The sequence below is a fragment of the Trichechus manatus genome, unplaced genomic scaffold (assembly GCF_000243295.1).
Source record: "Trichechus manatus latirostris isolate Lorelei unplaced genomic scaffold, TriManLat1.0 scaffold00110, whole genome shotgun sequence".
Taxonomy (NCBI): domain Eukaryota; kingdom Metazoa; phylum Chordata; class Mammalia; order Sirenia; family Trichechidae; genus Trichechus; species Trichechus manatus.
The window spans coordinates 1,829,189-1,843,718 of NW_004444046.1; the positions used below are offsets into that span (position 1 = coordinate 1,829,189).

General features: G+C 36.1%; 1 protein-coding gene across 2 annotated transcripts in view; it reads right to left on the reverse strand.

The window, feature by feature from the left end:
- Positions 1-9,478: 9,478 nt before the first annotated feature.
- PDCD10 (programmed cell death 10) overlaps positions 9,479-14,530 on the reverse strand; it is a 60,360-nt gene continuing 55,308 nt past the window's right edge. Inside the window, exon 8 of one of the 2 annotated variants that reach the window (XM_023737876.1) lies at positions 9,479-10,534. In XM_023737876.1, coding sequence (XP_023593644.1) covers positions 10,453-10,534 — 82 coding nt within the window. In that variant the 3' untranslated portion in view covers positions 9,479-10,452. The remainder of the gene's footprint in view (positions 10,535-14,530) is intronic. The other variant, XM_004383436.2, reaches the window with a different exon arrangement.

A 14,530-nucleotide genomic window follows, 5' to 3' on the forward strand; every position in this document is an offset into this window, starting at 1 on the left:
TTTGTTTTTTTTTGTTTTTGTTTTTTTTTGCCAATGTCTTCAGTGCAACTTGGACTTCTTCCTACAGTACCATCGGTTCATGAACATATACTGCCTCCTGAAATGATTGAACATAGACCAATTCTTTTTGGTGCAGTGACTCTTGTGTATTCCTTCCATCTTCTTTTGATGCTTCCTGCATCGTTTAATATTTTCCCAATAGAATCCTTCAATATTGCAACTCGAGGCTTGAATTTTTTCTTCAGTTCTTTCAGCTTAAGAAATGCTGAGTGTGTTCTTCCCATTTGGTTTTCTATCTCCAGGTCTCTGCACATTTCATTATAATACTTTACTTTGTCTACTCGAGCTGCACTTTGAAATCTTCTGTTCAGCTCTTTTACGTCATCATTTTTTCCTTTCACTTTAGCTATTCTACTTTTAAGAGCAACTTTCAGAGTCTCTTCTGACATCCATTTTGGTCTTTTCTTTTTTTAACCATCTTTTTAATGACCTCTTGCTTTTTTCACTTATGATGTCCTTCCACAACTCATCTGGTTTTTGGTCATTAGTGGTCAATGAGTCAAATCTATTCTTGAGATGGTCTCTAAATTCAGGTAGGATATACTCAAGGTCATATTTTGGTTCTCGTGACTTGTTCTAATTTTCTTCAACTTCAACTTCAACTTGCACATGAGCAGTTGATGATCTGTTCCGAAGTCAACCCCTAGCCTTGTTCTGACTGATGATGTTGAACTTTTCCATCGTTACTTTCCACAGAAGTAGTCGATTTGATTCCTGTGTATTCCATCTATCGAAGTGCACATGTATAGTCATCGCTTATGTTTCTGAAAAATGGTAATTGCAATGAAGAAGTCGTTGGTCTTGCAAAATTCTATCAGACGATCTCCGGTGTCACTTCTATCACCAAGGCCATATTTTCCAACTACCAATTCTTCTTTGTTTCCTACTTTTGCATTCCAGTTGTCAGTAAATATCAACGCATCTTGATTACTGTTTGATCAATTTCAGACTGCAGATGTTGGTAAAAATCTTCAATTTCTTCATCTTTGGTATTAGTGGTTCGTGGTGAAATTTGAATAATAGTCGTATTAACTGGTCCTCCTTGGAGGCATATGGATATTATCCTATTACTGACAGTGTTGTACTTCAGGATACATCTTGAAATGTTCTTTTTGCTGATGAATGGGACACCATTCCTCTTCGTCATTCCCAGCGTAGTAGACCATATGATTGTCTGATTCAAAATGGTCAATACCAGTCCATTTCAGTTCACTAATGCCTAGGATATCGATGTTTATGTGTTCCACTTCATTTTTGAGGACTTTCAATTTTCATACTTCATACATTCCAAGTTTTGATTATGAATGGATATTTGCAGTTGTTTCTTCTTATTTTGAGTCACGCCACATCAGCAAATGAAGGTCCCAAAAGCTTGACTCCACCTACATCATTAACGTCGACACTACTTTGAGGAAGTAGCTCTTCCCCAGTCTTATTTTGAGTGCCTTCCAACCTGAGGGGCACATCTTCTGGCACTATATCAGTGTTCTGCTGCTATTCATAAGGTTTTCACTGGCCAATTTTTTCAGAAGTAGACTGCCAGGTCCTTCTTCCTAGTCTCTGTTAGTCTGGAAGCTCAGTTGAAATGTGTCCATCAAGGGTGACCCTGCTGGTATTTGAAATACCATTGGCAAACCTTCCAGTATCACAGCAACACGCAAGCCACCACAGTACGACCAACTGACAGACACGTGGTGGAACATATTAACATATTAATATGTATTTTCCAATATATATTGAATATTACATCCTAATATAGTCTATCATCTTCTCAAGTATACATGAAACATTTACATGCATATTCAAAATATCTGATCATAACTTATGTCACAAATATAATATCTGTAGGTACCATACAGTAAAATTATCACAAATAATATTTGCTGGTCACAATGCAATAAAAGTAGAAATTAAAAATGAAACAAACAGAAAACACTTCCACTTGGAAGGTAAAGCTATTCTATTAAACTTAAACCTTGGGGAAAACAGAAAATACAAACAAAAGTTACAGAAGTTCTGAAGAATAACAACAATAAAAAAATCAACAGGATAAATTTTAAGTAGTTATTACAGAAAATTTCATAGCACCGTATCAATAATAAAAAATGAAGTTTAATTAAATTCCTCAGTGAAAGGGCTAGAACAACAAAGTAAAAAAAGAAAGCCCAAGGAAGGAAATAATAAATACTAAGAGGTGAAATTAAAGAGGTAGAGACAGAAAAATGTATATCAAACTAATGAGTAAAAACCTGGATAAACCAAAACAACAGAGAGATGATTTGCTAATTTAATAAACAAAAATGGGAGAAAGTGCAAACATACAAAATAAGAAATAATAAGGGAGAAATAACTATTGATACAGAGAATATTAAAAAAAAGCATAGAAGACTGCATTCATTTTAGAAGTAAATTTGTAAACCTTGAAGGAATAGGTATTTCACAGAAACAGTACTGTTTACCAAACTGACTTCAGTAGAAATAGAAAGCTTAAAAAACAAATTTGCATAGATGAAGCAATTATCAAAGAACTACTCCACAAAATCACATGTACCAGATGGTTTTACAGGTGAGTTGATAAATTCAAGCACATAAATATAAAAAAATTTATTGCAAGGCAAAAAAATAATAATAATAATAATGAAGTCAAAATAACAAAAAGATATAAAACTGGTCCTTAAATATGAAGACATTTAACTTCATTCATATTAAGAGAAATGCAAATTAAAACTACAAGATGCCATTTCTCACCCATCAGATTGGGAAAAATTCAAAAGCTTGACATAATTTCTGTTGGTGAAACTTTGGGAAAACTGCCTCATACATTGCTGGTGGAATGCGAAATGCTACAACCTTTATGAAAAGAAATGAGGCAATATCTAACAAAACTACATATGCAAATATCCTTTGACTTGTAATCCCACTTCCAGGAATCTATCCTGAAGATTGCCTCAAACAAAACAGAAATACATATAGGTAAGACCACTCATTGTAGCATTATTGGTAATTTTGCAAAATATTGAATATTACATAAAAGACCAAGCACAGCAAATTGATTGAATAAACTATAGTACCCTCACAAGTAACTGATGCATTTCAATTATGGTGTTGGCCAAGAATATTGAATATACCATGGACCTTCAGAAGAACAAACAGATCTGTCTTGGAAGAAGTACCGCCAGAATGCTCCTTAGAAGTGAGGATGGCAAGACTTCATCTTAGGTACTTTGGACATGTTATCAGGAGGGACCAGTCCCTGGAGAAGGACATCATGCTTGGTAAAGTAGAGGGTCAGTGAAAAAGAGGAAGACCTTCAAGGAGATGGTTTGATACAGTGGCTTCAACAATGGGCTCAAACATAAGCAACAACTGTGAGGTTGGCACAGGACTGGGCAGTGTTTCGTTCTGTTGTACACAGGGTCACTATGAGTTGGAACCTACTCAACAGCACCTAACAACAACAAAAACACCCTCACAAGTGTTTGGCTGTTAACCGAAAGGTCGGCAGTTCAAACCCCCAAAGCCACTCTGTGGGAGAAAGATGTGGCAGTCTGCTTTTGTAAAGATTAGAAAAACCAAATCAAACCAAACCCATTGTCATTGAGTTGATTCTGATTCATAGCAACCATATAGGACAGAGTAGACTGCCTCATAGTGTTTCCAAGGCTGTAAATCTTTATGGATTTATATATACATGTGTATATAGAGAGAGAGAGAGAAAGAGAGAGAGAGATACAGACACATAAATATTATATATAAAGTACGCATCAATAAAGTTTGTTTTTAAAGTATGTTATGAAGGATAACCAACCATCCTGGTTTGCCTGGCCCAATTTTAGCACTGGAAGTTGTTCTGCTTCACAAGAAGCCTCTCAGTCCTGGGCAAATTGCCTTTTGTGTAAGAAAGAGGGGTGTTATGGAATGAATTGTGGGCCCCCATAATATATGTCAAATTAGCTAGGCCATGATTCCCAGTATTGTGGGATTGTATCATCTTGTCGTTTTATGTGATTTTCTTACATGTTGTAAATCCTGCCTCTATGATGTTAATGAAGTAGGATTAGAGGCAGTTATGTTAACAAGGCAGGACTTAATCTACAAGATTAGGTTGTGTCTTAAATCAATCTCTTTTGAAATATAAAAGAAAGATGTGAGCAGAGACAGGGGGACCTCATTACCACCAAGCAAGAAGACTCAGGAGTGCACATCGTTTGGACTCGGGGTCCCTGCACTGAAAATCTCCTAGACCGGGAAATATTGGTAACAAGGATATCCCCCCAGAGCCACAGAGAGAAAGCCTTCCCCTGGAGCTGGCAACCTGAATTCGGACTTCTATCCTCCTATACTGTGAAAGAATAAATTTCTGTTTGTTAAAGCCATCCACTTGTATTTCTGTTATAGCAACACTAGATACTAAGACAGGGAGGAATAAGAAAATACAATTTATTGCTTTTCTTCATAAAAAGAAACACGAGGAAAAAATATGGAGTTGGATACCTACAAGGGGCGGGTAATGGGGCAGAAATGATGTGAGAGGAAGCGACACTACTCTCAACCTTTTGCTATAGTTTTGATTTTTGGAATCATGTTAATATTCTATATATTAAAAAATTCTATATATTAAATCAATAAAGATAGGAAATGGAGGGGAGAGGAACCTTAAAACTGAAAGCAAACTGAAACAAATAAGCCCACTTGTATTTCAAACAAATAATATAATCATGTTGCTGTTGGGTGTCCTCGAGTCAGTTCCGACTCATATACATAGCGACCCTGTGTACTACAGAATGAAATATTGCCCAGTCCTGCACCATTCTCACAATTGTTGTTATGCTTGAGCCCACCATTGCAGCCACTGTGTCAATCCATCTCATTGAGGGCCTTCCTCTTTCACTGACCCTCTATTTTACCAAGCATGATGTCCTTCTCCAGGGGCTGATCCCTCCTGAGAACATGTCCAAAGTTATGTGAGACGTAGTCTCGCCATCCTTGCTTCTAAGGAGCATTCTTGCTGTACTTCTTCTAAGACAGATTTGTTTGTTTTTTGGCAGTCCACGGTGTATTCAATATTCTTCGCCAGCACAATTCAAAGGTGTCAGTTCTTCGGTCTTCATTCATTCTCCAGCTTTCACGTGCATATGATGTGATTGAAAATACCATGGCTTGAGTCAAGCGCACCTTAGTCTTCAAGGCGACATCTTGGCTTTTCAACACTTTAAATGGTTCTTTTGCAGCCGATTTGCCCAAAGCAATGCATCTTTGGATTTCTTGGCTGCTGCTTCCATGGGTGTTGATTGTGGATGCAAGTAAAATGAAATCCTTGACAACTTCAGTCTTTTCTCTGTTTATCATGATGTTGCTCATTGGTCCAGTTGTGAGGATTTTTGTTTTCTTTATGTTGAGGTGTAATCCATACTGAAGGTTGTGGTCTTTGATCTTCATCAATAAGTGCTTCAGGTCCTCTTCACTTTCAGGAAGCAATGTTGTGTCATCTGCATAATGCAGGTTGTTTATGACTTTTTCCTCCAATCCTGATGCTCAGTTCTTCTTCATACAGTCCAGCTTTTCAGATTATTTGCTCAGCATACAGATCGAATAGCTATGGTAAAAGGATACAACCCTGACACACACCTTTCCTGACTTTAAACGATGCGGTAACCCCTCGTTCTGTCGGAACTACTGCCTCTTGATCCATGTACAGGTTCCCCATGAGCACAACCAAGTGTTCTGGAATTCCCATTCTCTGCAATGTTATCCATAATCTGTCACGGTCCACACAGTGGAATGCCTTTGCATAATCAATAAAATACAGGTAAACATCTTTCTGGTGTTTTCTGCTTTCAGCCAGGATCCATCTGACATCAGCAGTGATATCCCTTGTTCCATGTCCTCTTCTGAATCCAGCCTGAATTTCTGGCAGTTCCCTGTGGATATACGGCTGCAGCTGCTTTTGAATGATCTTCACCAAAATTTTATTGCATGTGGTATTAATGATATTGTTTGATAATTTTTGCATTTGGTGGGATCACCTTTCTTGGGAATAGGCATAAATATGGATCTCTTCCAGTTGATTGGCCAGGTAGCTGTCTTCCAAATCTCTTGGCATAGATGAGTGAGCACTTCCAGTGCTGCATCCGTTTTTTGAAACATCTCAATTGATATTCTGTCAATTTCTGGAGTCTTGTTTCTTTGCCAATGCCTTCAATGCTGCTTGGACTTCTTCCTTCAATACCATCGGTTCCTGATCATATGTTACCTCTTGAAATGGTTGAACATTGACCAATTCTTCGGGGTATAATGACTCTGTGTATTCCTTCCATCTTCTTTTGATGTTTCCTGCATCGTTTCCAATCCTTCACTACTGCTACTCCAGGCTTGAATTTTTTCTTCAGTTCTTTCAGCTTGAGAAATGCTGAGCATGTTCTTCCCTTTTGGTTTTCTATCTCCAGATCTTTGCACATGTCATCATAATACTTTGTCTTCTCAAGCCGCTCTTTGAAATCTTCTGTTTAGCTTTTTTACTTCATCATTTAATATAGTGAAGAAGAAAATGAATTAATCCAAGTCATTTATTAATATATAATGTAACTATATAGCCTTAGTTTTGGGCAGGGTACAGGCAGGGAGAAAACTGTAAACAAATCTTGATCTAAGTTTATTTTTTCTAACGATATGGCCAAAGCAGTTCCAAACTACTATAGGATTGAGCAAGTGAATAAATGAGTTGATTTTTGAGGGGAATCAAAATTCTGAGGCAGAAGAGACAGAGAAATGGAATGGAAAAGGCAAGAATCTTTTGGAGGTATTGTGAAGTCATGATTTCTGAAATTATACTTAATGTGTATGTGAGCACATGTAATTGTATGTGTGCATGCATATTTGTGTGTGCATGTGTATATACATGAATGTTTCCTGGTTGTTTGCCGAACAGCCCTGGAAGCAGACACCCCAGTAGCCGTAAACACACCTAGCACCCATATCTTGGTGTCTATTATCATTCCCCAGGGTTCTTTGTAGAAACTGCTGATTCCAGATTCTGGAAGATTTTTTCAACCAGATTATAAGTGCCAAAAAAAAAAAAAAAAGGAGATTTAGACAGTATATGCCATAAGGACATAGGAGTCAGTTTGAAGGAGCTCCAACTGGCCAAATCTGAGACAATTTAAGCACCAAAATAATGAACTATAAACCATTGAAAATAAAATAGAAAACCTTGAGTCTATACCAATAACAGATATAAGAGTTTAAGTGGATAAACACAGATAGATGGATGATGGAGAAGGGAGGGCACTTGCTTATAGTAGAATGCTGAGTGTCAACTGGTATATGCAGAAGCAATACTGAAGTTGGAAAATCACCATTTTGCAACCATCATAGTAAAGACTGAATAAACAAGAATTATCAATGAACATGCTAAATCCTAGGAGAAAATGTTCGTGTTAGCTTGTACTTAAATGTCTCCTACAGATTCCTTATTAGTTGCAAAGTGAAAAATAACTGTATTACATTGGAGAAACTAAACACCACCTTGACCAGGTAACCAAAATGAACATCACCAATAAGAACAGCTGGACATTATGTGCCTTCAGATATGATCATACTTTGACGACACAATATCATCTAGGTAGCATTCTGACCAAGAACGCATAATCTATATATATATAATCATGAAAAAAAACACAAGACAAACTCAAAATGAGGAACACGCTAATAAAAAGGGGCAGAGGGGTGAGAAGACTATTTTTCAAAAATACATCAATGTCATAGAAGACAAAGAAAGCCATGGAAATTAAGGATTAGAGACTTATAAAAAATGACAACTAAATGCAATACCTGATCCTAAACCGGGTGCTGTACTGGAGGGAAAATGAATGCTATAAAGGTCATTATTGAATCAACTGAAAAATTTAGAATACTGACAGTAAATTTAAAAAAGCATTGTATCAATATTAAATTTACTGAAGTTTATAACCATACTATGTAAGAATATCCCTATTTTTGGGAAATACAAACTACGTACAAATAGTACAAGAAAAAAAAGTACGTGTAGACAAAGGGAGGGCAAGTGAACAAGCAAATGATGACACAAAAAGGGTAAAATGGTAACAATGGGTGAATCTGGGTAAAAGTTACATGGGTGTTCTTTGTATTATTATTCTTGCAAATTCTATAAATTTGAAAATTTTACATATAAAAGTTTAAAAAATTAAAAGGGACTGATGTTGGGTTGCCAACCTCATGTTTTGCCTAATAAGGTTTTACATTAAAGCACAATCATAATTTAAAAAAAGAACCACCATGTACTAGTCTTTTTTTTTTTTTTTTTTTTAAGTATGAGGGGGCATTTTAAACATCTGAAACATAACAATACTCTCCAAATAAAAGGATGATTTGAACCACCAACCCTTTGGTTAGCAACCGGTGTGTTAACTGTATGCACCACCAAAAGATTCCGTATTGGTGTTAGGAAACAAGCATTCTAAACAAAGTACCTTTTTGGCAATGGAGGGAGTACCGTGGAAAGAGCATAGTCTGGAGACAAATGCTGAATTCAAATTCTGGCTCCAGCAGTTATCAGCTGTGTATCTTAAGCTCTCCAAGCCAATTTGTAAGGTAGATAGCCAAATCTCGACTGTTAAAGAGAATTAAATGAAAGAAATGTATCTAGAATAGTGCTTGACACAGGGAAGGTGCTTAACAAATGTCTCCTTCTTTTCCTTTCTACTGGAGCTACCTTTCTGTTTTCTGGAGATGTGTCTGTCTAGGGCTACAATGGCCCTTCCACATTCACTCAAACCCTGGCTCACTAAAATTATGTAAGAAACATATCCTGAGCATAAGCCTTCTTTCTGGAAGTATATTTCATTATAATAGAAGCCAGAGATATTGGATAGTGGGATGGAAAGATTGAAGGCTTATAAAAACAGGTGATTTGGGGCATGGGTGGTAACTGTGGTGAGTTCTGGTAAGGAGGGTAAATCAGTAGGAGGACAACAGAAGTTTTGGGTTATGTTAGAAAAAGCTGCTATTGAAAAACAAAAAAAAAAAATAGTATCTTATTTCTTCATATATTCGCCAAGTCTATTTTGCAAATGACTATCCATCTACTTCCAAAGTGAATGATAATTTATCCCCAAAATAGTAAAGATCAACAATTCTATTTGTTTTATTGGCTCTGTATCTTTGAAGAAAAAAAATCAAGTCAGTAAACCTTCCATAAACTGTGATATTTCATCAAATTCTCTATTGGTTTTTGCTTCTTTCCAAATATTTCCTGTTTATATTTACCAGAATGATTCCTTTATATTGCCAAGGAGAGTTAATGCTTCAAAAATAACTAAATCACATTACAGTAAAAAAAAAAAAAAAAGCGTATTGCCAACAGAAATTTAGTTTAACATTTAAAAATCTTTACAAAAGATGAACATACTCTGATTTTTTCCTTTATCATAAATGAAAAGTGAAATCATCACTTAGCATGAATACTTGATTACAATTTCCTTAAAAATTCTCTATTGTGAAACAAAGCTATACATATTTAAAGAGTGTATATAATAATAACACTCATGATAATTTCAAACCAACTAGCCATTGGTATAGCTTCAAATTACTAACTGTGGCCATTTTTTGGGAAAAAAATGTACAATGCTTATTAGGGCCTAGCATACCAGAAACACTTAATTTCTCAGAGTCAAATCTACATTGTCACAGAGTTCAAAAAGTGGCATTACAGTGCGAAGACACCACTAAACTACCAGCCCTTTCTCACAAGTCTTAAAACAAGCTGAAAACAATGAAAAAATATTAAGTACCTCATATGTAATAACTAATGCAAATATTTCCATTGACTAATTTTTGCCCAAAGTGATAAAGGGCAAAAAATAGGAATTCTTGTTGCTAATAAGATCCCGTTAGAAGTTCTTTAGATATTACACCAAGTTGTCTAGGTCTTCTGATCGTTCACACACACACACTTTTTCAAGTAAAGAAATATTTAACAGATGTAAACTATTTATTGAATATTTGCCACCAAATATTGTTAAATACATTATCTTGCAGCATATCGCTTTCAAGTTAAAATGTCAGAAACAAACACCAATATTTACAATTCTTTTAAGGAATGTTATATAATGACACATTAAGGCGTAAATTCTTTTGGCTTATAATTCTTAAAAGAATGATAATAGCAAAAGTGATGCAAAATCTTCAGTGTGAGATTATGATTAAGCTACATTTTACAAAAATATGGTGTAAGATGGCAATAATCCCATTCAACATCCTACATTAGGTCCCTTCAAGAGGGACTGATAATTTATACAGTCAAACTTTAAAATTTACAGATAAAGGCAGTTCAATACTGCCACTGAGAAGTACATCTCTTAACATATACAACTTTCAGGCCACAGTTTTGAAGGTCTGAAGTATCAAGTTGGTTTGATGAATAAGTCGGTTGGCACTTATGAACACATTTATTGCCCTGTTAAAAACAAAAACAAACATTAATTTCACAAAAAAAAAATTACTTTTTAAAAATATTAATAATGTCATCTATTAGTAGGAATTAAATCAATTTATTATGATATGAAAAGAACAAAAAAACAAATTAGTATTGACTTTCATAGCTTTTATTACAGTTTGGAATTTATTGGCCCAATATCATTTGAGAATATCTAGGAATTACTGCCCCCTGGTGGTTCTGGCTAGCAATACGGTGTTGGAGGGCTGCTACTGATAGGTGGCGCCTCAACAACCAGAGTTCATTTATAGGTGGAACAAATGACTGGCCAGCAAGGAGGATCCAGACGTGGTCTCTGGCTGTGGTTTCATAGAAGTTACCACAATAAAATCGCTAAAGTATTACACCCAGTCTCAAAATCTGGAGATCAAAGGACATGATGAACACATAGGAAAAAGTTAATTAGCTCTAATCTGATTCATCCCAAACCTTACTTGAAGGAAAAAAAAAAAAAAGTGAGTTCTAAACTATGTTTAGAATTAATCTACTTCTAAAACAAACAAAAAATCTATTTTTAAAAATGGCTTTGTTCTCTACCATACTCTCCTAACAGTCCATTTTACAGGACTGGAGCACAGAGCTGATGCCTAGTCTCACTGTGTGGCCTTATCAGTTTCTCTTGGTAACACAGCTAAAGCTTGCATCTTCATCTGAGACGATTTTCAAAGGGCAGGGACCAGGAAGAATTAGTTGAATCAATGCAAATTCATTCTCCTATTGAAAGACGGCTTACAGGTCAGACTCTGTTAATACTTTTCAGTTTTGAGGAATGAGCAGGTAAAAAACTGGTAGCACATTATTCATATACAAAGAAGAGCAATTTAAGAAGCTGCTCACTGGAGAAAAAGTAGTAGCAGGGGGCCTGAATAATACATATGCAGGGTAAAAAACTTGAGATTAATGAAAAGTAGGCTGTAAATGAATTTCTACCTTTCAATGTGCTAATTCTATTATAGTTCTCATTAATTAGAATCAGAAATAATGATCCTATTATGTAAATTATTATTTTAATGTGTTTTTGGTTAGCTGGACTCAGCACGGGAGATTCGGGAAAAAAAGATGTAAGTTTATTTTCAGAACACACCTGCTAAGTTATTAAACATAAGTCATCAAGGAGCATTTCCCCTAGACGACCTGAATAATAGTATAGAGCAACAACACAAAACTTAATAAAATTTAGCTCAGTATCTTTAATTCATAAATATAAATATTTCAACCTGTTTACACTGTTAAAAATAAAAATTAAGAGAAAACCGTTCTAATATTTTGTTACTGCAAAACATTATTACAATAATATTGCAATGATGTGACATGCATATAGGGATATTAAAACTTCAATAGTAGGACAGGATGTTTGAGGTCCCTATCGATTATGGCTGAAATAATCATTGTCTAGATTATTTTTTCTGACCTCAAGCACTATGAGAAAAATGGTCTTCTCCACAAAATTCTTAGCATTCTACTTGAGGTACAAAGAACTCCCAGTGTGGTCCAATGCTACAGAAAACAAGCTCACTTCATCAGCTCATGCATTATATGCACATGTGTGTATGTATGTAAAAACATACATAAAAAATACATTTCTCTCTAGTTACAAAACTTATCTATGGTCACTAGAGAAAATATGAAAGAAAAAATGAAAATAAAAATTAGACATAATTCTACCAGCAATAGTTGTTGTTAAATATTTTGTTGCCTTTCCTTCTAGCCATTTTTCTATTAGCATGCACTTTAGAAGAATCTTTTGGTTTTCTGTAGTAGTGTCTTACAAACGACCATATGTAAATTTAAAAATAATGTCCAATTTACATTTTGAATACACTTCCTTTCTTACAGAGTAACCCTGTAAAAGCCAATTTAATTGGGTTGTCTTTTTGTTGTTGAGATTTTGCAGTATCTTGTAGATTTTAGAGATTAGATGCTGATTGCATTTGTCCTAGCCAAAAATTTTTTCCCAGTCTATAGGTTGTCTTTTGACTCTTTTGGTGGAGTCTTTTGATGAGCATAAGTGTTTGATTTTTAGGAGCTCCCAGTTATCTAGTCTCTCTTCTGGTGCTTGTGCATTGTTACTTATGGTTCGTATTCTGTCTATGCTATGTATTAGGGCTCCTAGCGTTTGTATTTTTTTTTTTTTTAATTGTACTTCAGGTGAAGGCTTACAGAACAAAGTTTCTCATGAAACAGTAGTACACGTATTGCTTTATGACATTGCTTAACAACCCCACAACATGTCAACCCTCTCCCTTCTCGACCTTTTTTTTTTTGGTGAAAATATACATAGCCAAAGATAGACCATTTCAAAAATTTCTACATGCACAGTTCAGTGACATCAACTACGCTCTTCCAGTTGTGCTGCTATTCTCACTTTAGATGAAGGCTTACAGAACAAAATAGTTTCTCATTTTACAGTTAGTACACATGTTGCCCTATGACAATGGTTAACAACCTCACAACACATCAACACTATCTTTACTCAACCTTGGGTTCCCTATCACTAGCTTCCTTGTCCCCTTCTGCCTTCTGGCCCTTGTCCCTGGACTGCTGTGCCTCATTAGTCCCATTTGGTTTTATGGGGCTGTCCACTCCCAGGCTGAACGGTGAACCTCAGAGATGACTTACTTCACCACTGAGCTAAAAGGGTGTCTGGGGGTCATACTCTTAGGGTTTCTCCAGTCTCCTTTAGGCCAGTAAATCTGGCCTATTTTTTTTGAGTTAGAATTTTGTTCTACATCCTTCTCCAGCTCTGTCCAGAACCCTCTATTGTGATCCTGGTCAGAGCAGTCAGTGGTGGTAGCCGGGCACCATCTAGCTGTACTGGACTCAGTCTGGTGGAGGCCTTGGTAGCTGTGGTCCATTAGTCCTTCGGACTAATCTTTTCCTTGTGTCCTGTTCTCTTCATTCTCCCTTGCTCCCGAAGGGATGACACCAGTGGAGTATCTTAGATGGCTGCTCACAGGCTTTTAAGACCCCAGACGCTACTCACCAAGGTAGAATGTAGAACATTGTCTTTATAAACTGTCCTAGCGTTTGTAAAAGCCAATTTAGCTTACTTCCTTCCAGGAGCGTGGATCACAACCCTTGCCCAAGAATGAGAACCACTGCTGTAACTTTAGCAGTCTTTGCCAACAGACCTACAGAATTAGTATCACCAGAATGTCTTAAAAATGCAAATTCTTGGGTCCCTCCGCAGACCTATTGAATAACTTTAAATATTTAAACCTGGGATGGGACCTGAGTAACTTGTGTTTAACAAGCCCTCCAGGTGATTCTGATGCCACTCAAGTTTGAGAACCATTGAATCAGGGATCAGTTAAGTAGGCCAGTAAGCCAAGTCTGACTGACCCTGTTTTTGTATGGCCTACAAGCCCAGAATACTTTTTACGTTTTAAATGGTAGGAAAAAACATCAAAGGAAGAATACTACTACATGACAGGTGAAAATTATACAGGATTCAAATTTCGGTGTCTATTAAACTTTTAGTAGAGTACACACCCATTTGTTTCCATCTTGTCTATGGCTGTTTTTGCACGACAACAGCAGAGGTGAGATGAGTGGGCCCACAAAGCCTAAAATATTTACCATCTGGTCCTTTTCAGAAAACGTCTGCCAACCCCGGCTCCAAACTAGAGCTATGGCTGGATTAACAACCACTCACTTTCTATTTTGAACAGTCTACCTTAGTTACTAGTTTCCTTGAGTATTAACAATATAACCAGTTGCCCACAAGTCAACTCTTGCTCGTAGCAACCCCACAGAATCGGGCTCCATAGAGTTTTCATTTTTTTTTTTCAATTGTAAAAATGTTTTCATTTTTCTCTTTAGTTTCACTAAATCAACTCAAAAAATTATTTAATTATTTGATATCTTCTGTTGTTTTCTTTAAATACTTTATTGTGTTTTTGGTGAAGGTTTACACAGCAGTTTAGGTTCCCATTCAGTTTCTACACAAATCGTTCA